This window comes from Anabrus simplex, chromosome 10 (assembly GCF_040414725.1).
Source record: "Anabrus simplex isolate iqAnaSimp1 chromosome 10, ASM4041472v1, whole genome shotgun sequence".
NCBI lineage: Eukaryota > Metazoa > Arthropoda > Insecta > Orthoptera > Tettigoniidae > Anabrus > Anabrus simplex.
The window spans coordinates 20,304,866-20,330,452 of record NC_090274.1 but is presented as its reverse complement, the minus strand read 5'-3'; the positions used below and the strand labels follow the sequence as shown (position 1 = coordinate 20,330,452).

General features: G+C 40.6%; 1 protein-coding gene across 1 annotated transcript in view; it reads right to left on the bottom strand.

Moving 5' to 3' along the window:
* Positions 1-25,587, bottom strand: part of LOC136882056 (acyl-coenzyme A oxidase 1) — a 76,135-nt gene that overhangs the window by 28,112 nt on the left and 22,436 nt on the right. The window contains exons 3-9 of the mRNA XM_067154559.2: positions 19,610-19,778; positions 18,296-18,419; positions 17,787-17,906; positions 17,576-17,700; positions 12,669-12,829; positions 2,274-2,436; positions 87-277 (exon numbers count right to left, since the gene is read on the bottom strand). Coding sequence (XP_067010660.2) covers positions 87-277; positions 2,274-2,436; positions 12,669-12,829; positions 17,576-17,700; positions 17,787-17,906; positions 18,296-18,419; positions 19,610-19,778 — 1,053 coding nt within the window. The remainder of the gene's footprint in view (positions 1-86; positions 278-2,273; positions 2,437-12,668; positions 12,830-17,575; positions 17,701-17,786; positions 17,907-18,295; positions 18,420-19,609; positions 19,779-25,587) is intronic.

Here is a 25,587-nt window from a genome sequence, read left to right as displayed (position 1 = left end):
TTTCAGAGTTATTTATTGAAAAATCCTACACCTCAGACTAAGTGACAGTACCTATGATGAGCCTTGGCTATATGTAAAACACCCACCTAGCAGTCTGGAGGAGAAGCACTGTGTTCTCACCCTCGTACGTGCAGGCTGCAGTCACGAGGCCATAGGTTGCTGGCAAGTTGCTGCAGGTCATGTAGCCATGTCCACCACAAGCTAGTCGGCAGGTTTCTACGCCACTTGCAGCATCTGCTGTGCTCACCGCCTTCAGACAGCAGGAGATGGCATGGAGCTGGAACAGAGACAGTCTGAGCCATGTCATATGGCAAAAGAAAATTTCAACATGGACACATTTTTATAGTTGATAAATGTGTTACAGAAATGAGCTGACAGGTTAATTATTTTAATGTAATTTGAAAAAACACATCATTTCATTTACTAGTAACAATTTCATGTGGCTATTTCTATGATACAGATGTTAATTCCCATAGGGAACCTGAAATATTTGTCCCTAATGAGTAAATTTATAATACCAATATAAATGGTCCGTTATTGGACATTATAAATTTTCCAGCTAACTCATTCCTGGTTGCCAGCGTTTCACCCCAGTGTGCTAAGTTGGACTCATCAGTTGGTAAATGGCACACCCACCAAGACGCATGACTAGTGCATACCGCGGAGGCCACTGCATAGGCTACTTGGAGCCACCGGCAGTGTCAATGCACTGTGAGAGACTTTGTCTCATTACCAAAAATTGATGCCTGCCTGGCCATCAGATGATATAGATGTTGATTCCCATAGAGAACCTGAAATATTTGTCCCGAATGAGTAAATTTATAATACCATTTATAATAAATAATAATAATAATAATAATAATAATAATAATAATAATAATAATAATAATAATAATAATAATAATAATAATAATAATAATAATAATAATAATAATAATAATAATAATAATTTATAATAATGCTGATGTTTGTTTTTCAGGCAAGAACAAGTTCTATTTACCTATTAACATTCACTGCCACCGACACTTTAAAGCATCAAAGTGGTTATTGAGGAAATGCACCGTATGTTTGTATGTTCCACAAGTGGTATTCTTTGTTTCATGACATAACAACCCTGATGGACAAGAAGCCATAAATCCAAAGGGCGAGCAACAACAATTAGGGAAGGGACCGATGAAGAAACTGTACGCAGAGCCCCATGTGCCTCTGTGGACAACAGTTCTGTTACTGTTGTGTCCTACAGGTAATGAGAAAGACAGCAAGAGAGTAAACACGGTAAAGTACCTGTCCCTCCGTAGTACAGGTATGACGGCTGGGTCAAAGTGTGTGTGGTCACATGGACATTACGGGAAGATATCCGCTAAAAATTTGTCACTTTGGTTCCATTGTTGAGCATTCAGGTAATGGCTAGTTTGTTGTAAGAAAGCAGGTCTTGGTCCACCTCAACCAAAGAAGTGGTATGGGAAAGGGAAAGAAAGTGGCTGTGGCCTTAAGGTACAGCGTGATGTAAAAATGGGAAAACAAACAAAACTATCTTCAGTGCTGCCAACAATGGGATGTGAACCCACCTTTATCCAAATGCAAACTCACAGCTATGCGACCCTAACTGCACCTGTAGTAATTTCATCTATAAATATTATAAAATGAACATGATTTTATATTGGAAACATACAGGAGCAGAAACATCCTTAACAATGTTAACTAAAAGTTTTATCACGCTAAAAAGGTTCAAATTGTTTTGTAAGAAATAATACGAGTCTTCATTTGTTTCCCATTTTCTAGATTATGCCATTTTGCTAACTGTCACATCATCAACATTTGCTTCAGTTTATTAACTTTCCATTCTGAATGATTACAGTACTTCACCAACACCACAAAAACAAACTGAAAATTGCTGATTAAAAAAAGGGCTTGGAGTGGGAAGGAAGCAGCCATGACCTTAATCAAGGTACAGCCCCAGCATTTGCCTGGTGTGAAAATGGAAAACCACGCAAAACCATCTTCAGGGGTGTCAACAGTGGAGTTCGAACCCACTACTGTAACTCCCGAATACTGGAAGCACTTAAGCGACTGCAGCTATCAAGCTCGGTGGCCATTTTATTTGTAAATGTTAACACATTACTGGCCGTTCTTGTAACATGTCAACTTAAAAACTGCAATCTCCCTAAGAAATTCTATTAGAACCCATACAGAAATCTTGCAGAGAAAAAAAATAAAAAAGGAGATAGCTATGTTTGTGATCACTCCACTCATCTGTGTGAAGAAAAACTTACCTCAGGGAGCCGTTCTGTGTCTCCAGCCTCAAGTTCTGAGGTCACGTTGTTGTACATGTCCCATAGCCAGAGGGCAGAGAACTTCATGGCGAAACAAGCTGCTATGTTGGGGAAGAGCTTGTACTGCTGGGTGCGGTAATCTATGATCTGTGGCTCGGGTTCCCTGCAAAGACAAGACGAGACTATGGGCCAGAATCTGAGAGTGTCTGCGTACGTCAGTCAAAGACATTTTTTATGCTTATTGGTATATGCCCTACTAACCCTTCTTAGTGCTAGCCTTGGACCCCATGTGTGTGCTAGGAATGTCAATAAAAAAGCAGCTTAATATGCAGACATGGAAAGATGCAAGCACAACTTCCTTAATTTTTAAGCAATTTCCTTGAAAATGTTACCAAACTGTCAGCATATCAACATGCCATTTAGAGAACTAGTAAAGAAAGAACATGACCAGTTACACATTCAAGGAAATATAAAATAATCGACTTTGTTACTCAAAATGTATACAGAGTGACCCAAAAGTCTGTTAACATTTGACAAGGCAATACTTCACAGAATATTGGGGGTAATAATTCACACACATAATTGGCATGACATTGACACCAACAACGAGTGCACAAACAGGCCAACAGATGGCGCTGGACAGCAACACATCAGTGATGCCGCACGAGACCCGTGTACAGTATAAAAGTAGCTGACCGGGCAAGTTGGCCGTGCGGTTAGGAGCGCGCGGCTGTGAGCTTGCATCCGGGAGATAGTGGGTTCAAATCCCACTGTCGGCAGCCCTGAAGATGGTTTTCTGTGGTTTCCCATTTTCACACCAGGCAAATGCTGGAGCTGTACCTTAATTAAGGCCATGGCCGGTTCCTTCCAACTCCTAGGCCTTTCCTATCCCATCGTCGCCATAAGACCTACCTGTGTCGGTGCGACGTAAAGCCACTAGCAAAAAAAAAAAGTAGCTGTTGTCGGGGAGAGCGTCTGCAATCGCACCATGTTGACGTTACCAGAAAAGGCACTGTTAGTGAAGCTTTATTTACTTTATTTTGGTGTCAATAAATCCCCATATCATGCCAGGCATGTGTGTCAATTATTATCTCTCTACCTCCAATATTCCGTGAGGTACTGCCTCATCAAATGTTAACAGACATCTGGGTCACCCTGTAAATAAAATTGACAGCACTCTTCTAATTTCTGTATTTCTTGAGATCCTCATTTGTTGCCCGTCACCACAGAATGTTCTACCGTCCTATGTTATATAGTACCCAGGATAACTTTTTTTAAGACTACTGCTCTCAGACATTACACCTACAGCAGGATGGGCAGGCCACATTAAGAGTTGGCCACCATTATTCTTATGAACACATGAGAAGCACATGACTGCAAAGAAGAAAACAATCAAAGAAATTGTTATATACGCAGTATGAAAACAAACGAACATAGAAACTGCACAGTTTCTTTTTCTTCCACAAAGCTGCCACCTCTCCTTTAATCTGTAAGAGAGTAAAATTTAGACCAGTGAGATGAAGTTCCTGAGGAGTAAGGTAGGAAAGACAAGGAGAGACAGAGTAAGAAATGCTGAGGTCAGAAAAGAAGGGGTAGAAAAACTGAGTGATAGGATGGAGAAGGATAAACTGAAATGGTTTGGACATGTTATGAGAATGGAGGAGGGTAGGATACCAAAACAAGTGTCAGAGGCTAAGATAGGAGGGAAGAGAGCAAGAGGGAGGCTCAGAGCAAGATGGATAAACTCTGTCAAGAACAGTATAAGAAAAGGATTACTGAAGAGGAGTGGTGGAAGGAGAGACAATAGTCGATAAGTGCCAGCAACACACTGACCTGGCAGGGGCTGTACAAGGGGAAGTGAAAATTATGACATAGGAGCCCACCTGGTGTCAGTTGGAAAAGGGGAAATGATTATGATAATGATATAAAGAGTGATACATCACTCATCAGCATCCTGAATTATTAGAAATTAGTAAGAGATTTCTATACAGAGTCAACTGCTCCACTTAACATCTAGTGTCTTTGTTTGGGAACGTTCCAAATCACTTAAACAATTAAATTATTTATATTTCCATACTTGTAGCTTTACTATATTCCATTCGTCAGCTTCCGGGAGTCACTGGAGCCATCCAGGCTCATTTTGATTTTGGCTGGGGGTTTAAGGCTGAATTCCCTTCATGACAGCACGTGATTTTTGAGATAAAATTCTCAACCCAGGATGAATAGGGTTCGAACCCCAGTCTTCCAAGTGGGAATCCACAGAGCGAATCGTGCCTCCAGAGTAGCTTTACTACACAAATACAGCAGAAATTAAAATACAGTAGAAGTCCGTTATAGCGAGAATTCATAATGGCGAAAAATTTACTCGCTATAGCGGATTGTCGTTATATCCGATTTTTTAAAAGTCGGGGAAAACCCATACACATTAAATTCAGTATGAAATGGCAATCAGTTTGTTCAAAATTTGAGTTTTCGCGGATAATATCCACACTGCGGCTTACTTGTTTGTTGTTTTTCGAAATCCGATAGTACGTGAAAGTGTGTGTTTAATTTCATTCTGAAAAATATATATTACCGTATTTCTCCGAATCCAAGATGACTCCCACTTTTTCCCTTTAAAAAAATTTAATCAGGCTTAAAAAGTGATTTGTAAAATCATATGAATGTCTTTTCTTATACAGTACGCATTTTTAGACTGTTGACGCCGAACATTGGCTTTAGTTATGCTGTATTTTTTGCGGCTGTACAATTATGCTTTATTTCAGCAGGTTTAATATAACCATTAACTTGAAATTGGCATCATAATATCGAAGGGAACTCGAAAATTTGCCAGCAATACACATTCCACACGTCTCTACAATACGACGATCCACCAGGAAAATATTCTTACTTACTATAAAATTGTTACCAGTACTTTCACTCAGCATCAGATATAACTGGCTGCCGTTACACGCACGTCTTGCTTGCCAGATTCGGCCAACTTCAGCGGCTAGCGATGTATAGGTCTTAATCGCGGACTTTGAAAGTCAACGAACAAGTTTATTGCGCCGCGGTATGGCAATTCTGCCCATGCAATTTTGTGCACATACCTCACAATTTCATTTTCAACTTCTTTAAAGCCTCCTTGTTGCGGGCCACTGAATGCATTTTTTGTGCAGTATGCATTTTTAAGCTATCTTTGTCTTCACGGTTACGCCGAATATGGGCTTTAATTAGGCCTATGCCGTATTTTCTTGCGGCAGCACAATTATTATAAATTTCCGAGTGTTTAATAGCCATTAACTTAAAATTGGCATTATAACATCGACGAGAACCTGTTGAAAATTTTCCGGCAATGCCTATTCCACGTATCTTTACAATACGACGATCCGTCACGAAAATATTCCTGCTGTCTATAAAACTTAATTTTACTAAGCGTCAGGTACAGTAGACGCGTTATAACTCTGCTACTGATAACCGTGGCCTTTCTAAGAATTCGAAGGCTCGTATGTTTTGATGTCGTACTGCAGATTTGAGGAACGTTTTTGTAGAGGATAATAGAATGTCATTCTCTCTTCACTATTTTCCGAGATCCAGTGACGTGACACATAGGCACTGTACGACCGGTCGCCGTGGCTAGCGATGTAGGCCTATGATAAAGAGGCAGTTGTTTATTGTCAACGCGCGAGGGTGAAAGGAAACAGCGTGGTTTTGTTACTGCGGTAGTTGCCAGTGGTGTTCATCACTATCAGGCCGCGAATGCAAAACGACCCTTGATTTTTCACACGAGATTCTGAGGGAAAAAAAGTAGTCTTGGATTTGAAGAAATATGGTATCACTCCAGAGGCTTCTGTGGCAAACATTTCAGTTTCTTTTTCAAACAGCATCACCTAACCTAACCGTATATGCATCATGGAAACCTATTTGAAACGCATGTAGAGAAATGATAACCTCCTCGCTAAAAATTGACATGGAAACAGCTTTCCAAAATTTAACTAGACGCGAGAAAATATAAACTATCCTCTGAAATCAGTGATAGTACCCTGCCATATCTTGAGGTGTATCACTTTCTTACTTAATTTCAGTATACGGTATACCATTAAAATTAAGAAATCGTTTACTGCAGCCTTTATTTTAAACGAGTTAACAACTGCTATCGACAACGTTAGTTACGCATTTATTACGAAAACGTCTTATCCTCTTTCATTTTGAATTTTCTTTTGAGAATAGCAGTCGACGGGTATTACTAATCGACTCCAAGATCGCCTTTGAATGTTGACGAGAGAGCTCGCAAATACACGTAGCACGAAAACTATACTGTACCGAAGACGATTGATCGCATTTTGTGGCAAACGTTTCAGTTTTGTTATTCAAACGGCGTCACATATCCTAACTTATTTGTACTATATGTATGATGAAAACATACTTCAAGCGGAAGTAGAGAAATAATAACCTTCTCGCGATAAATTTACATGATAATAGACTTTCCGTAATTTAACGGATGCGAGAAAATATAAACGAACCTCGTAATCAATGACGCACTCTGCCATAATCTTGAGGTGTTGGTCTAGCTCATTCTTACTTAATTGCAGTATTTAGCATCAAAATTAAGCGATCGTTTATCAGCGTTTATCTTTAACGAGTTAAAAACGGCTATCCGACATGTTATTTACACATTTATTATGAAAACATGTTCTCTCTTTCATTTTCCTCGCAGAAGAGCACTCGACAGGTATTAATTACTAATCGACTCCAACATTGCCTTCGAATGTCGATGAGAGAGCTCGCTGGTGGGCATAGTGAGAAAACGATACAGTACCGAAGATAATCGATTACATGCAGTATAATGACTGTGTTCATAAATATCGGCAACGGAAAAAATCGAGGGCACATAATCGCTCGTAATAACGGATTCGTCAGTGATAGAGTTCTCGCAGTAACCGAAAGATAATACACAGTTTAATATAGGAATTTTTAAGGGACGGACAAAAGTTAGCATTATAACGGGGTTCTCGTTATATGCCGTACTCGCTATAGCGGACTTCTACTGTATGCAGTACAGGTAACTTGGGCTCTAATGAGTACTTTATGCTAGGGAACCAAGGTCATCAAGTACATACTCCCTGGCACGTAAGACTATATACTAATGGTACAAACTTACTCTCTCTCCCCTGTTAATACTGAAGTAGTGACTTATAGTTATTTTCTAACTCTTGGGTTTGATTCTGTGTCGCTAAGCATACAGATTAGGGACCCTACTTGCCGATACGACGTCTTGCAGTTACTGTTAATCTGGCACGCTGGCACTATGCAGTCATGGTTTATTTTATGACTTGTGAGAACTACATATTGCCACACACATTTTATTTTACTGTGGGATTGTAAATATGTTTAGGTAATACCAGATAAGTAGAATTGTGGCACGTTTGAATAATGCATTTGATAACTTAGTTGGTATGAAATGACAAACGCAGCATTTTATCAATTACATTCTTATTTCGTCCAATACTTACGTACAGAATTCGATTACGATGTCAAAAAAGCAAGAAAAATATGCAAGAACTCCTCTGAAGAGGAAAGCAACATTACCGCCTCTTTAAAGATCAGATAAATTAGAAGGAAATTTCCTTATCAACCCAACTGTCACGACTTTGATGTGTTTTATTTTGCTATTTTGCTTTACATCGCACCGACACATAGGTCTTATGGCGACGATGGGACAGGAAAGGCCTAGAAATGGGAAGGAAGCCACAGTGGCCTTAATTAAGGTACAGCCCCAGCATTTGCCTGGTGTGAAAATGAGAAAACCATCTTCAAGGCTGCCAACAGTGGGGTTCGAACCCACTATCTCCCAGATGCACGCTCCTAACCACACGGCCAACTCGCCCGGTTTGATATGTTTTGCAGACTTAGCCTTTGTATATTCTTATTGAATTATGGCGTATGAACATGTAAGATATTTGCTTGTGTGTATTCTTACAGCATGGTTTCTCTTCAGTCTGACAAGTTATAGTAAATTTCAAGAAGGCAAACACCGAAAAAATACAGTTATAGTAATGCGTATATCAAAAAAAAAAATGTTGAACACATACAGACTATTCGTCGTCGTCTTCAAAAAAAACACTGAGTACAACATAAAGATTCATCTGGCCTTTATTGATTATAAAAAAGCTTTTGACTCAGTGGAGATTTCGGCAATCATGAAGGCACTTCAAAATGTCATGATAAACTCAAGGTATATAAAGCTCCTAGAAGGCATTTATGATCAAGCAACAATGGTAGTCAGAGTCGACGAAGACCTCATCACCAATAAAATCCCAGTTGGCAAAAGAGTTTGACGAGGCGACACAATCTCTCCAAAGCTGTTTACCCTTGCTTGGGAAGATGTGTTCAAAACCCTTCATTGTGATAATAAAGGAATAAAAATCAACGGATTATATTTGAACCACCTGCGTTTTGCCGATGATATTGTGCTCATAAGTAAAAATCTAGACGAGCTAGAAAGCATGATCCAAGAATTAAAAACTGCCTCTGCTAAGATTGGTTTGGAAATGAACATTAGTAAAATGAAAATACTAAGCCCAGACAGTCAACCACTTAAAATGGGAAACCAATATACAGAAGCTGCCAACGCGTACACCTATTCTGGACACAAGATTAAACTTGGAAAAGACAACCAACATGCAGAAATTCCTCGCAGAATAGGTATGAGTTGGATAGCATTCCAAAAACTAAGATTCATCCTGACCAACAAGGATGTTCCAATTAGTGATGGGTCGAACTAGCTCTTTTGAGGGAGCTAGCTCATTCGCTCCCGCTCCTAACTGAGAGTCGTTCAAAAGAGTCGACTCTTGGGAGCGGGAAGATAGGAGCGAGCCAAGAAGTCAGAGGCCGCTCTCCGCTCCAGGTTCGTTCGTTCATTCGTTCATCCGGTTTAGGGCAGACGGCTCTTTATGACTTCCGGTCGCTCTTCATGACTTCCGATAGCTCTGTATGACTTCCGTGAACGAACGATATAGCGCAACTAGTTTATATTTTCCACAACAGATGGCAGCACAACGTCCAGTTCAGAAAGCTACTCTTGAAATAAAACAAATAAACAACTAATATATGCCATTCCTGGCAACATTGGCAAATAATCTAACGATAAAGCTTTATATACAGTAACGAAGAAATGTTCAACAAAAATGCAGTATTAATGGATAACATCTAATATTACTTTGCCCATTTTCCTTTCTTCTTAAAATGATGCTTTTCAAAACTGAATGTACCGTGACGAGACATATGTTCATGATATTGGCAATACTTACACGTTAATAAATAATTGTTTAAGAATGTAATGGGATGTAAGTTACTATAGTATACACTAAGCCATGAGTTATTTATTCATAAACGCCCAAAATAGCGTGATTTTCCATTTTCTAGATTAATCATGACTCCCATTTTTATTTGAAGGAGCGAGATGGTGCGAGATAGTTCACCTTTTCCACTACAGATGGCAACACAATGTACAGTTTGGTACGCTACTCTTGGAATAAAACAAATGTACACTGCTGGCAACATTCGCAATTAATTCAATGATAAAGTTTTATACACAGTAACGAAGAAACGTGTCACAAATATACAGTGTTGATTGATGACATCTAATATTACTTTGCCTAACTTCCATTCTCCTTAAAATGATGTCTTTCAAGATTGAATGCACCGTACGGGACGTATGTTCGAGATATTGGCTATACTTCCGTTCGACCCCGGCAATCCAGATAAGCATAAGAAGAATTTCTATACCTGTGCACGTAGTTTACATTTCACTCAAAAGATGTCATCAGAATATCCTCTTTCGACACTCCGCGTTGGAACAACAGATTCTTTCATTCATAAATGCAGCGTAGGAAACATAGCTGATTAAACGCGATTTTTAACGAAAATAATGGAAACTACTATCAGCACAAATGTACATATAACCAAGTATACTACAGTACGCATAGCATTTTGCCTATTTTTCTTGTACAGTATGGTCACAGTCTCTTCTATTTTTATTTTTTTTTCAAGAACGATTAAACCGTATGAGTCGTATATGTTCGATATATTGGCATTCCTTACACTATCTAAACTTACTTCTTCTTCCGCTTCGACCACTTTTCCCACACTTGTGGGTTCGCGGGTGCGAACTGTTCCGCAAATGTGGATTTGGCCCTGTTTTATAATAAGTAATAATGTTACTGGCTTTACGTCCCACCACCTACATTTACGGTTTTCGTAGACGCCGAGGTGCCAGAATTTAGCCCCGCAGGGGTTCTTTTACGTGACAGTAAATCTACCGACACAAGGCTGACGTATTTGAGCACCTTCAAATACCACCGAACTGAGCCAGGGTCGAACCTGCCAAATTGGTGTCAGTAGGCCAGCGCCTCAACCGTTTGAGTCACTCAGCCCGGCTGGCCCTGTTTTATGACCGGATGTCCTTCCTGATGCTAACCTTATGCGGAGGGATGTAATCAATATTGCATGTTTCTATGGTGGTTGGTATTGTGGTGTGTTGTCTGAATATGAAGAGAAAAGTGTTGGGACAAACACAAACACCCAGTTCTCGAGCCAGAAGAATTAAATTCCCGACTTGGCCGAGAATCGAATCCGGGACCCTCTGCAGCGAAGGCCTCAGTGCTGACCATCCAGCTAAGGAGTCGGACTTCTTACACGTCAATAAATAATTATTTGAAAATGTACTGCGGTATACACTTTGGTATGAGTTATTTAGCCTATATTTTAAAGCCAAAACTAGTGTTATTTTCTATTTGCCTTAATTCGATTTAAAACTACGGTATATTATTTTATCCACTGTACCGTAAAACCGAAAGATTTTGGCAATATGTTAATTCATAACTACGAACGCATTTAAGAAACAGGTGAGGATTTGTCAGAGTATTTCTTAATTATTTCAGACAGAATAAAACTACGCCGTTTCTGCTTGCCGAGTGGTATATTCAGTATTCTGGATAGTGACTGTTTGTTCGAGCTTAGTTGAGGTTAGTTAACCCGAACTTCGTGTCGTTTATTTGCTCCTAACCTACTGGATCTATACTAGGCCCTATATCCTTCATAGATTATGAGTGCATACAGGAAGTGAACAGGTAAGTATTGCTCAATAACATGTTGTTTATTTCATTTCATTGTTTCGTTACGTTGCAGGTTGCCAGAACTATGGCACAGAAACGTACCTAACAAACAGACCACAACCACTGCACTCAGAGCTGACTCAGAGCACTGACTGAATGCGGGAAGAGGCTAGACTGGGCAGCCTACAAAAAAGAAAGCGGCCTCTGTACGTCACGTGATTATTTGAGGCATGGCATTGGCTTGAAATGAACGAGAGTCGATGTGACGAGCTAGCTCTTTCTTGGAGTCGCTGTTGATAAAAGAGTCGGCTCGTGCTAGCTCTCAGGGAGCAAGGAGGGAGCTAGCTCATACAAGAGTCGACTCGTATTGAACGACTAGCTCTCAAGGAGCAAGGAGGGAGCTAGCTCTTACAAAAGTCGACTCTCATTGAGAGAGCTAGCTCTCTTCAATGAGTCGTTCAAAAGAGCCAGTTCGTTCATGAACGACCCATCACTAGTTCCAATTAACCTGAAAACCAAGGTTTATAATATGTGTGTGCTGCCAGTTACTACTTACGGTCTGGAAACTATGACTCTGACGAGGGAAACTGCTCGCAAGCTTCAGCGAACACAACGAGCCATGGAGCGACAGACGTTAGGGATCAGCCTTAGGGTAAGATCCATTCAGATAACATCAGGAGAACAACAAATGTAACAGACATCCTAGAGAGAGTAGCAAGACTAAAATGGCAATGGGTAGGACACGTAGCTCGACAAGACTACAACAGGTGGACTAGGATTGTTCAGTGGAGACCATGGGAACACAAGAGAGGCACTGGAGGACCCCAGAAGAGATGGCTCAATGACAAAGCTGCTGGCTGGAACATGCTGGTTCCAAGTGGCTCAAGACCGAAGACGAAGGAAGCATATGGAAGAGGCCTATATCCAGCAGTGGATTGAAATAGGCTAGAAAAGAAGAAGTATATCAAAATAAAGGCAGAAATTTATAACATTAAACTGAGCGAGGGTGAGAGAGAGTGCATATTTTCTTCACTCCACATTAAGCTTGAAAACTGACTTAATTATTAATATCTTGATTGATCATTTCTTACCATTTTCTTGGGTACGGGAACCACCATTATTGATACTTACATTGAAGTTAGTTTGTTGATAGTTATGTCTCGTGATTTCAATATGTAACTAGTCAAGTTGGCAGCAGTGATGAGCCATTAAGAGAATAGGGTGGCGATATTTGTCTTTTAGTGTACAACCTTACGTGACGAGTACGATACCTGAAGAGCAGAAGAAAGAATACACTTACCCTGGCTTCATTTCGGACTGTCTGCGTACCGCACTGTATCGTGTGGCGATGGTCACAGCCTTAGAGAGATAGCCTGCCATGTCCTGTACCAGCACCACTCTCACAAAGACCATAGTGCCGTAGGTCAGTTTGTCGCTCTTAGACTTGGTGTAAGTCCCATCCTTAAACACAGCACAGAGGAGCACATGAGTCAAGGTTACCAATATTATAGTAAACGCTCCCAGGGAACCCAATCAGAGGCATTGCATTTTACACTCGCAACTACCATGTAGTCCGAGGCAGTGTTTATATCCACTGTCCTCACCCAGCAGTGAAAACCCTAGCAAGTAAGCAGACCTGCATTATGCCTTCAAACCTCTGATCCACAAGCCAATTCTGATGACAAGGATGCAATGAACCCCAATTTCATTCATAAAACCCGAAACGTGACGTTCGTACCATAACCCCCCTCTCTCTCTCTCTCTCCTTTATTTAACTGAAGTAACAGTGACACTCTCCCTTCCACACGTCCACCATGACTGGAATTACGACCAAAACTGCAACGTGAAATAATTGGGGAATTGGTTTATTCGTGAACTTGAGCTCTGCTGCAATGTGCATGGTGACTCCCACTGTATAAACCAGAACAGTTGGAGAAGAATAAAAACACACCTTCACAAAAAAAAGAGTCATCTTAAATGTTATGCTACCATAAGATAACATAAAGCAAATAGCAAAAAAAATAGTAGTAGTTGTAGATTTTTTTGTTTACATCACACTGACACAAATAAGTCTCATGGTGACGATGGGATGGGAAAGGGCTAGGAGTGGGAAGGAAGTGCCCGTGGCGTTAAGGTAAAGCCCCGTGAAAATGGGAAACAACGGAAAACCATCTTCAGGGCTGCTGACAGTGGGGTTTGAACCCACTATCTCCCAACTTTATAAGTACATTTAAACATAAAAGGAACATAGTCATGCATGTGGACCAATATGGTATAAGTGTGAAAAGTAAAAATCTATCCTCTTACTGTACACAGGCCATGGAGCCGCCTGCGATGTGTGGGGCAGGGGGGATGGGTGGAGGGGAGAAGAGGAAGGTAATGTGTAATCCAGGCACTGTAGGTGGCATGATCCAAGGAATTAATCTGGTACTGATTTTTGGTAAAAGCTGAGGGAACTTCATGGTCACGCTCCTCTCCAGAAGTTATACACAAAACATTATGTAGGACATGGGACCCTCAGAGTGATCGTAATGCACCTGCTTCCTTCCTGAGACTAGCTGGGAGAAATGTGGTGGTGGTGGTGGTGGTGGTGGTGGTGATGATTATTATTAAAACTAGGTCATCGTCATCATCATCATCATCATCATCATCATCGTTGACCAACTCCAGTTTCCCAGGTGTGGCATACGAGCCCCTTCCATTTTGTTCTGTCCATGAACCATTCTTCATTCACAATCCGCTCCCAATCCTGACCCCTCTCCTCTACATCCTTCTTCACTAAGTCTATCCATTTTTCTGTAGGTCTGCCGACTGGTCTCTTTCCCCTGATTTCTCTTTCATACTCCTTTCTTGCAGACCTGTTGGCACTCATTCTTTTCACATGATCAAACCACTTCAGTCTTGCCTTTTGGATCTTCTGGAGTAAGGAGTCTTCTAGTCCTACGTCTTCTCTGACTTTTTCATTCCTGATTTTATCCCTCCTGGTCTTCTGGATCATTGTGCGTAGGAACTTCATTTCTGCAGCTTGGAGTTTTGAGTTGTCCTTTCTTGTTAATGTAGCGGTTTCCAGGCTGTATGTGAGGATAGGGGTGTAGTATGATTTATACAGTGTCATCTTGGTTTTGAGTGGTATTGTTTATCCCACAGTAGCTGTCTTACTTGGAGGTAAAAATGTGTTGCTTTGCTGATTCGACTGTTTACTTCATATTTAGCTAAGTTACCTTGGGCATTATACTAATGAGGTTTCACTGTAGTTTTGTTTTCACATGATATTAGAGATGCCCCATTTATCAAGACATTGATGTAGCATATCAATAGAAATGAATTACAAATGTGTCATTAGATTTTAAGACTGTGAATTTATGATAGAACTTTGGGAAGAGTGACTTTTAACAAAAGTGAATGTGCTATTTTAATTGTTAGCGATGTGATACAGCAGTTAAGGGTGATCCATGGATCGAAACTAGATTGCAATAACAATGTTATTTGCTTTACGTCCCACTAAATACTTTTACGGTTTTAGGAGGCACCGAGGTGCCGGAATTTAGTCCCATAGGAGTTCTTTTACATGCCAGTAAATCTACCAACACAAGGCTGACGTATCTGAGTACCTTCAAATATCATCGGAATGAGCCAGGATCGAACCTGCCACGTTGGGGTCAGAAGACCGGCGCCTCAACGTCTGAGCTACACAACCTGGCAGTAGTCTTCCATATATACATTTTAAATATAAATATATTCAACACTATATACAGTACTGATTAGGTGGCAACATCCAATTGTATAATTGTAAATAAACCCAAACCCTTGAAGGGCCTTGGCCTTCCAAGTGACCGCTGCTCAGCCCGAAGGCCTGCAGATTACGGGGTGTCATGTGGTCAGCCCAACGAATCCTCTCAGTCGTTATTCTTGGCTATCTAGACCGGGGCCGCCATCTCACAGTCAGATAGCTCCTCAATTCTAATCACGTAGGCTGAGTGGACCTCAAACCAGCCTCAGGTCCAGGTAAAAATCACTGACCTGGCCAGGAATCGATGCTGATGATGATGATGCTTGTTGTTTTAAGGGGCCTAACATCGAGGTCATCGGCCCCTAATGGTACGAAATGAAATGACAACAAAAAAAATTCAAAATCATCCACTGACCAAAATTTTTTTTAAATGTCATGAAGAAGGGATGGATGGACATGAACAAAAAAAACAAAACAAAAAACAACAACAAGCCGGGAATCGAACCCAGGGCCTTCAGGTAAGAGGCAGGCACGCTACCCCTACACCACGGGGCCAGCATAATTGTAAATAGTTTTGGTAATATACAAAATTCCCTTGGAAGAAAAAAAATGAAAAGAGATTCAAGAGGATTCATAAACTGTAGTTTTGATTTTACAAAGGAAAAATTTAAATGTATCCTCCTAATAGGGATGTATTGAAACACTACCGATAGATGTCTCACGTGTAGTACCCGGTATGCGCTTATCGATCGTCATTTGTTTGTATACGTTATTAATGGTAGTTACCTAGTTAAATGCTGAAGTTGAAGATTTAATATATCGTTACGACAACAAAGATGACAAGAAAATTGTGATGCCTAATAATTGCTGTGTCCCAATGTCCCACAATCAAAGTCGACCGTATTCATACCATCCATTTCCTAAGCAAGATGCTTTCCGTAAAAATGGTTGTATGTGATTCGTAGGCAGGACCTACGAAATAAAAATATGACTCCTAATATCAAAGTCTGCTCGAAACATTTTACAGTTGAAGTTTATGTCAGTACTGAAACTGGTAAGTAAGCAAATTAGTACTAATTAAGAAATAATTTTATAATAAGGTAGTACATTCTGAAAAGTCAATATGACCTATTTCAATAATTTTAGGCGAAAGACGAAGACTTAAGGAGAACGCTGTACCTTCGATACTGTCATGGTATGGCACCGGTACCTTGGAAATAACTCCGAGAACAAGAAGATATAGAAGTAGGTAAACAGCCATAACACCGTGTGCGGTACGGTACCCTGAATCACACAGTGACCTATAATTTGACACTGGAGCACCATCAATTTCAGACTTCCTGAACACTACTTCCAAATTTGAAATTTTTATACCGGTATTTGTCTTATGGTCCAAAACATGATCCTGAAACTCGTGCGCTACACGGAAATGAAGTTCAGTTGCACTGGACGTAGCCCCAGGCACTGCTGTCACACCAATGTCGTGCCTTATGTACACATATCACCGGCAAAGAAAAGAAAAAATACCGTATTAGGAATGTTTTCAAAATGCTATTTGTACTTTAAGAATTCAATCTTAACAAAAACGCTAAAAGAAGGAGTTGCTGCATTTATTCCTTACTGGTACCTTTCAATCAACTCTTGCATTTTTCCAGATATTTTTTCGCCCCTTTTCTTCAATTCTGCTTTCAAATCCGCAATCGTCATTGCACCTATACCGTTCCCCGTCTTGTTGAAAACATTAGCAGAATGTGGTAACTCCATTTTAATGCATTTAAAGCAAAAGTTTCGTTTCGATTACCGCGATTGTAGGAATACTCCATATAAGTCTCGTGTAAAACAATCGAGCAGCGGAAAGCGCATACCGGGTACTACCATTACGCTGCCTAGCGGACAAGTTTTGCGTGATACATCCCTATTGAATACAAAACATAATTACAACATTAGATGGAGCAATAAAATTCAATCATGTTTTGACTCGTTTGAGCCATCCTCAGTGAAATAAGGGGGGGGGGTTAAAGTGATCTACATAATACAAGTTTTGATTGTCAAAAGTCAGTTGCCTCACAGTGTAGTTTGTTGTACAGATGTCAGGCCGAGACAAATGAGGTGTTCTCTCATTCGTCTCTGTGAGATCTATCAGAAAACACCAGAGAAATTAAAATGTGAATGTAAATAAAAACTATCAAATATTTATGTCGTACTTCACAAAAATGTTCTAATTATAAGTGGGTAAAAGCCTATGAAAACATATGCAGTAGGAAACTGAATAAGGAATTGAATAAGACCAAAAGTACATCTGAAGAACAAAGGAGATGGTTATGGGACACTGTAATGCCAACAAACGTCAATTCTAGTCTCTGTGATCTGGGACCTACATAAGATCTGTGTTCTCCAAGGTTCGATCGCGGGTATCTCTCACTCCACCATAGACCTGGAATCCTTCACAACTGCTCCCAGGAGCACACAACACTTACCTCCAGGACTTGAGCGTTCTTCATTAGCATATTTTCCCGAGGAATTCGTACCATATCGAATCCCAGATATCCATTGTTGGTGGCGTTCATTCCCAGCTTGGTGCCTATCTCGCCAATCTTAATGCCTGTGATAAAGTAAGTCAGACAACTGTAATGGGAAGTCAAACGACTTAATATGCATTCAACTTCCAATGTACAGTACAGTACATACCTGGTAGAGGCTTGTGAGTTTTCTCGTCACGAAGCTGAACAATGAACGGATGGATGCCGTGGCATTTGCCTTGTGTGTGAAGTTGAGCCACTACAACGGCATAGTTTGCAGTCTGACCCACTGTGGAATAAATAAATGAAATTGTGTAAAAACACAGATATATTTGTACATTAAAATATTGAAGATATTTATCTCAAGAGCATACGGCAGGATCTAACACAAGAAACCACAGAATGCCTTTTGACACCCTCAAACCAGCCTCGAATTCTGGCCAAATACAAGGAAAGATCTTCACAGGACTGAAACGTCCATAACCCCTAACTTTTCCATACAAACTTCAAATCACATTCCCAACAACATGCAAAACACAAACATCCCCCCCCCCGCTCACTGTAAAAGCTCTAAACTAGCGAGCTTGATATAAGCAACCATTGATGTTATACGCTCAGATGGTTTGTGAGGCTGATACCTTCATTCCTCTGAAAAGGGAGGGTGGTTAAGATACTCACGTCCACCAGGCCACCACTTGTACGATGTTAACGTAGGACTGTTCAGCACAAACTCCTTGGTCTTAGGATCATAGTGAGCCGTGGTTTCCAGACCCCGAATGAATGTCCCGTGGCCCAGCTCTGTCTGAAAATAGAACATTAACACAAATAAGTAAACCTAACAAACACAAAGGCAATAACGTGCTATCCACAGTAGTCAAGATGCCGGTAACTTCGCCGAATTATTGGTCATCAAGGAAATTGTCGAATCATTCAGCTCCTGAAAATAAGTTACCTTATTTCTACACCAGTTATGTACTGCGATTTTAAAATGCCTCACTCCGAGCCATCTCTGAACTGAGTAACTCCAATAACACAAGTTTGTGAAGAACTTAAGAGAGGTACGACCGATACATATTTTAGAATTAATAGTTCAGGAAGGAGACCCTGTGAGCTGGCTCAACTCTTTTCTGAACTGCTTAGGAAAAAACAGAAGCTATGATAAATTTGTGTACCCCTTGAGACGAACCTGGGTACTCCCAGTGATGCATGTACCACACTCTGAACTTCACTGGACTAGACCACTTGACCAAGTGAAGTGCTGCCATCAATTCTCACATGCAGTGCTATTTTTGAGATGAAATTTCACTGTTTTATTGAACTAATTTAAACGAGGATCAACACTTAGTCTCTTGTCCTGAGCTGGCAGTCTTTACCTGGAACGGTCGCTCACACACCACAGCTCCATACAATCATGACTGCTGTTCAACTCCAGACAAGACCGATAACTTGCACTTGACCTTTCCACACAATGAACTCTTAGTTCAAGACTTAACAACTACACAATTAAATATGAGCTTTAGGTAGGGACAATGGATTCACTGATCTTGGAGAAGACAGAGGTACTGAGTGCCGCAGAAAACATAACAGGATAGGACAGACTGCGGCAACATTTGCCTGCGCAAGGATAACATTAGATCTGGTGTATGGACCCATCTGAAGTGAGACACTTGACACTGCTCTCCATGAGTACATGTGATGAAGAACCAACTATTGAACAAAGGCAGATGAGGAAACAGATGGCAACAGCAACCAGCACAGTTGAAAGTTAAAAAGACAGCATCCTAGAAAACATTTGGCTAAACAGATTGAGAGCGACCTACAAGCCCAAGTCACTGCTACACAGGAAAAAATTTGGAAAAACAATATTAATGAAGTCTGAAATCCTGCAGCACTACGACTATGGAACAGAACCTGACCTGTCATCAGCTCCAGAACGAAGGAGGAGGAGGAGGAGGAGGAGGAGAAGAAGAACAAGTGAAGCAGGGTGTTTACCTGAGCGTAGGTCCCAATCATATCCAGCTTCCACGCTCGTTCAATCCAGTAGGCCTGCTGATCTATGGTACCCTGTCCCATGAGAGTCGGGATGAACATAACGTAGTGAAGAGCGAATGGGTTCCCGTCCTTGAGAATGGCACTGCCCAGCATGCCACCCAGCACCTGCCTGGAATACAAAACACCATACAAACTGCTCTTCCCTCAAGTTTAATTTGCAACTGCAGAAGACATCTTGGGTGAATGATCAATTAACATAACGTTAATGTAATGGTCATAAAATCAATGGACGTGTATTAGTTGCACTCTATAATTTCTTTTTTTACAATTGGCTTTATATTGCACTGACACAAACAGGTCTCATAGGTAATAAATTTCATATTATTCCATACTGAAGAGCAATATAATGTAAAACAAGTGCTGAAAGGTTTCCACCTATTCAATACGTATTTATTGTAACCTTAAAAAAGTTACATATATTTGAAACTAGCTTTGGTCTTGCTAGAGATCCTTGAAATTCTATCGGAGGCAGGTTTTAAAAACTTATTTTTGATATAGATATAGCTTTTGCTCTTTCAACTTTTTCAAGGATCCGTAATGAAAATTATTATCAATATTATTCTGTTCACACTTGTTTCAACTGAACTAAATTCAGGAAGATTGTTCAAGTGCTAGTATTATAGTGTTTGGCCCCTCTCTCTCTCTCTCTTTGAGGTGCATTCTTCAAATTGGAAGAAAACTTTGAGAACTTACACTAGAACAAGGTGATTGTGATGAGTGTTTTATCATTCAACTCTTTACCTGTCTTGCACCAAATTTCAACAACACACTCTTCTATCTATATATATAAAAATTAATGTTTGTATGTGTTCCGGGGATACCCATGGAGCAGAAAGAGGTTAAAGAAGGTGCCAGGATGAATGGGTCTAACTACAATATCAAGAATTGTTTTGAAACTTTTACAAAGGTTATATTTCTTTTAGGACTTCAAACTTAACAATTTTTCATGACAATGAAAGATCAGGTACAATGACAAACTTAAAACCAGACAAGGAAACCCCAAAATTTTGTGATTTTAGAAATCCTGGGCTTTACGCCCTTCGCTTTACAATTTCCGAGCTCCTAGCTCAAATTCACAAAAGAGCACAAATTTATTTGAGGGCAGAAATCCCCTAATTCATGGAGCCCTTGCTCCCTTCCAGAGGCACTCTTTACAATTACAAAACTTGAAAAAGAGCTAATAGGCTCTCAGTTTCTCAAGCTACTCAAGGCAACACCAAAACTCTTACACTCTTTGGCCTTACATGGCCCCTTCATGGAAAAATAATAACAGGTTAAATTAATGGCCAAAACATAAAGTGAATGGAGGCGTTCACTGCGCTCCAAGAAAATGAACTTAAAACTTACAGGGCTCTAATCCGATGAAATAGGGACTATTCTCAATCAATGAATCAATCAATCAATCAATCAATCAATCAATCAATCACTACTGATCTGCATTTAGGGCAGTCGCCCAGGTGGCAGATTCCCTATCTGTTGTTTTCCTAGCCTTTTCTTAAATGATTGCAAAGAAACTGGAAATTTATTGAACATCTCCCTTGGTAAGTTATTCCAATCCCTAACTCCTCTTCCTATAAATGAATATTTGCCCCAATTTGTCCTCTTGAATTCCTGTGATCTTTCCTACTTTTAAAGACACCATCCAAACTTATTCGTCTACTGATGTGTTCCCACGCCATCTCTCTACTGACAGCTCGGAACATACCACTTAGTCAAGCAGCTCGTCTCCTTTCTACCAAGTCTTCCCAGCACAAACTTTGCAACATTTTTGTAACGCTACTCTTTTGTCGGAAATCGCCCAGAACAAATCGAGCTGCTTTTCTTTGGATATTTTCCACTTCCTGAATCAAGTAATCCTGGTAAGGGTCCCATACACTGGAACCATACTCAAGTTGAGGTCTCACCAGAGACAAATATGCTCTCTCCTTTACATCCTTACTACAACCCCTAAATACTCTCATAACCATGTGCAGAGATCTGTACCCTTTATTTACAATCATATTTATGTGATTACCCAGCCCGCCTGGTGGCCATGATCGTTAAGGCGCTGAAGTCTAAAAACGGTCTAACACCGAGGTTAGCCGGTTCGAGTCCCGTTGGTCGAAAAAATTTTCACCATCAGAATGTTGGCCGGCAGGGTAGGGGAGGTGGTGGTATACAATTTCTAATCACTAGATTGCGTGCCAAAAGCCTGGATTAAATTCCAAACCTCTCCGCAGTGCTCATATGGAGTGAGGGCATATGACGCTATTGATGGTGATTCGTCCGTCGGATGGGGACGTTAAGCCTTGAGCAGACCCCTTGGTGCTATTCGACAGGAGTAGGCTATGTGCCGGCACCGGGTTTCACCCTCTCCCTACTATCATATATCACGTCATTCATTTCATCTCTCATTAACTCCTCTGATGAGGTTGACGTCAGGAAGGGCATCCGGTCATAAAAAACCGCCACGACAAATTCATCTCACCTCATACCCGACCCCGTAGGGAAACGGGACAAGGGTTGGACAAACAACAACATATTTATGTGATTACCCCAATGAAGATCTTTCCTTATATTTATACCTAGGTATATCAAAGTATTGAGGTGACTCGTACGGAATTACATTAACACATTACAGAATGGAAAACAGTTATAAAAGTAGTCACCTCAAACCAAGATGAAGGGGAGCTCGAGAGGGTAATTCACTCTCTATCCCCGGTTTATAGTTAAAGATTGGTGAAGGTTTTTACATTAGCCGGAAGAAGTTACATTTTAGAAAAGCTTGTTACATAACTAAAGAGTCGGACCTTTCCCTCGGGTTAAACTGCGGAAGTAGCAAGAAAGAAAGAAGTTATGTGGCCATTACCTTGTAGATGTTCTGCTGACCGATGAAAGAGGCCGCCCACCTCCTGCTTTGACACATACACACTCAGTAAGATGACGATCAAATGGCCAAGAGACGTGAAAAGCCGCAGTTTATAAACCCTCAGGGAAGGTTCGAGATCTTTCACGACTAAACCATCCACACCCTCGCAATTTTATTGGTCAATTTCAAAGTTACACTCAGAATCGAAGAAGAAGCCTGTGATAGGTGGATCATTAATTACATAAATAAATGATTGGCTGGATTCAAAACTGGCAGAAATAAAAAGGAAACATTGCCAACCCAAAAATAAATGAATATCAATCAGTTACAAAAAACTAGAAATACAAAACTTCTTTAAATTACAAGTTCTTTCACTTCGCACCAGGGTGCATGATCATAGTTTTTAGTGGTGTCATCTGTGGAAAAATGTCCAAACTTCTTGATGTATAGCAAACAAAACTAGGAGAAATTCAGTCCGTTTAGGGAACTTCACAGTAACAAAATTACTCAATATTTTAGTGGTGACATCTTCTGATTAAAATTCCAAGTTGGTGTAGTTTCAGTTTCACTGTTTTACCAATGGAGTTCATTTAGGCGCTAGTTTTGAATGCGCGGCATAGCGGTGTACCTCCCGGTACAGTATATACGAGGCATGTTTTTTACGTAAGGGCCGTTTGAAAATAACTACACAACGAAAGACTATTTTCAAACACCACATTTATTTGCAGATTCTACATACTTTACTCTATTTTTCAACATAGCCGCCAAGTTTTTTAACAAACTTGGCAGCTTATCATACCTTACAACTAAGTTTGAATACCCTCCTCATATAAACTTGCCGCCTGCTCCAATAACCAAGACTTCACGGCCTAGACACGTCAGGAAAGGCATTTGAGGGAGCTGTTATTGTGAAGCGTCTGTCCTCACGAATATTCAGCTGAAGCCACCAAATTGTCTGTGATCACAGATGGCCGACCCGAGCGGGCCCCATCATGGACGTTGTCACGGCCATCTTTGAAGTCTCGTACCCACTTACGCACTTTGCCTTCACTCATAGCATTAGCACCGTACGCTTCTAAAATCTGTCGGTGAATGTCTGCAGCAGACAGGTTCCTTGCCAACAAAAACCGCATCACTGACCAAACCTCGCACGGGGCAGGCAAGTCAAAAATCTTGAACATTTGAGCAAGTACAGAACAAAACCGTACAGATTAGCAACAGAGCTGCAACTGAGCACAATTGTTCCCGAGGCATGCCGGCACACGACACACGTGCTCATTACAGCACGCGTGCGTGCGCGAACTACAAGTGTCTACAACAAAACGGCCCTTACTTAAAAAACACGTCTTGAATAGACCCAAAGCTACTGGACCAATTTCGCTTAAAATTCCACAACTTTGTTCTTAGTACCCCTGGGAGTGTTTAGGAAGTGGTTTGAACGAAATCTGATGTGTAGTTCGGCATAGGGGGCGAGAAGGGTAAAAAAAGAAAAAGGGGAAGGTAAGTAAACCGCATGACAAGTCTGATCAGCAGGTTGCCTAACCAACAGTATGTAAAAATTATTATGTGTTTCTTAAAACTATTCTTCTTGTTCTTCATTAAACGGTATATAAAAATGAGAAGTCCAAGTTCAGTCTCCATGGCATAGGGGATGAGAAGGAGTAAAGAAAGAAAATGTCAAAAATGACAGATTACGGGTGAATGTGTGTGTATGTTTCAGCATAGCTCTCAACCAAACATGATACTCATATGACTTAATATCTGGAAAAATTACTGTAGGGGCAAGAAATCCCTAAACACCCCTAAAGGAAGGGGTGAAATATAAAAATCCTAAAAGTGGGCGATATCAATGGTGAGTTCATAGTCTTTGGGGTAGCTGAGATGAACCGTGACACTCTGGATGCCGTTTGAGCCAAAGTTCATTCCCAATCAGGATGGGGGTTAGAAACGGTGAAAGGAATGTCCAAAATGACCGAGATCATGGATGTACGTGTGCATATTCCATTATAGCTCTCAACCAAACATGATACTCATATGACTTACTGTTTGGGAAAGAAAACTGTAGGGTAAGACACCACTACGAGCGGGGGTTGAAAGGGGGTGAAATATTAAAATAATAGAAAACGACATTTTAGAAAAATGACTGCATTAATAAATGTGGGTGGAGCCACGCGCACCTGCTAGTCTATAACAACAAAAGGAAATGTGTGTGTGTCTGTCTGTCTGTCTGTCTGTCTGTCTGTCTGTCTGTGATTTGCGTGTGTGCTATGTCCAGAAAAATCTACAGCACGCAGAGATCTAAACTTTTGAACATGGGTAGATGGAAGGAGGTTCGAATGCACCTCAAAGCCGGAATTTTCACTTTCGCTTTCATTGGTGAGTTATGAACGAAAAACCATCGGAAAACATGTATTGGGATATGACAATCCAACGTGCTGTCACCAAGACTAAATGCATAGAGTCATTGTCGCTAGGCAACGTACAAAAGATAGGTAGAGAACACAATTCAAGGAGCCATTTTACGTCCAGGGCATAGGAAGCCGTTTTTGGTCTTATATGGTGTGAGGGCATATGACGCTGTTAATGGTGATTCGTCTGTTGGATCAGGACGTAAAGTCTTGAGCTATTCGAGAGGAGTGGGTCATGTGCCGGCGCCAGGTTTCATCCTCTTCGTTCTTACTATCATATATCATGTCATTCATTTCATCTCATTAACTCATCTGATTAGGTTGACGTCATGAAAGTCATAAAAACTCGCTACGAAGATTCATCTCAATTCATACCCAAACCCCGTAGAGAAAGGGGACAAGGGTTGGACACGTATACATTTATAGGAAACATAGGACACAAGATAGACGATAATAATAAACAAGGAATAATACATATATCAGTCAAGATGCCATTTTAAGTCCATGGAATAGGAAGCCATTTTTCTTCAGTCCATGACGTCTGTCTGCCTGTGTTCATGTGTGCGATGCCCAGCCAAATCCACGACAAACAAAGATCTAAAATGTTTGTCATAGGTGGACACAGGTTTTCACCCAAGATGCATGGCTGTGTTTAAGAGCAA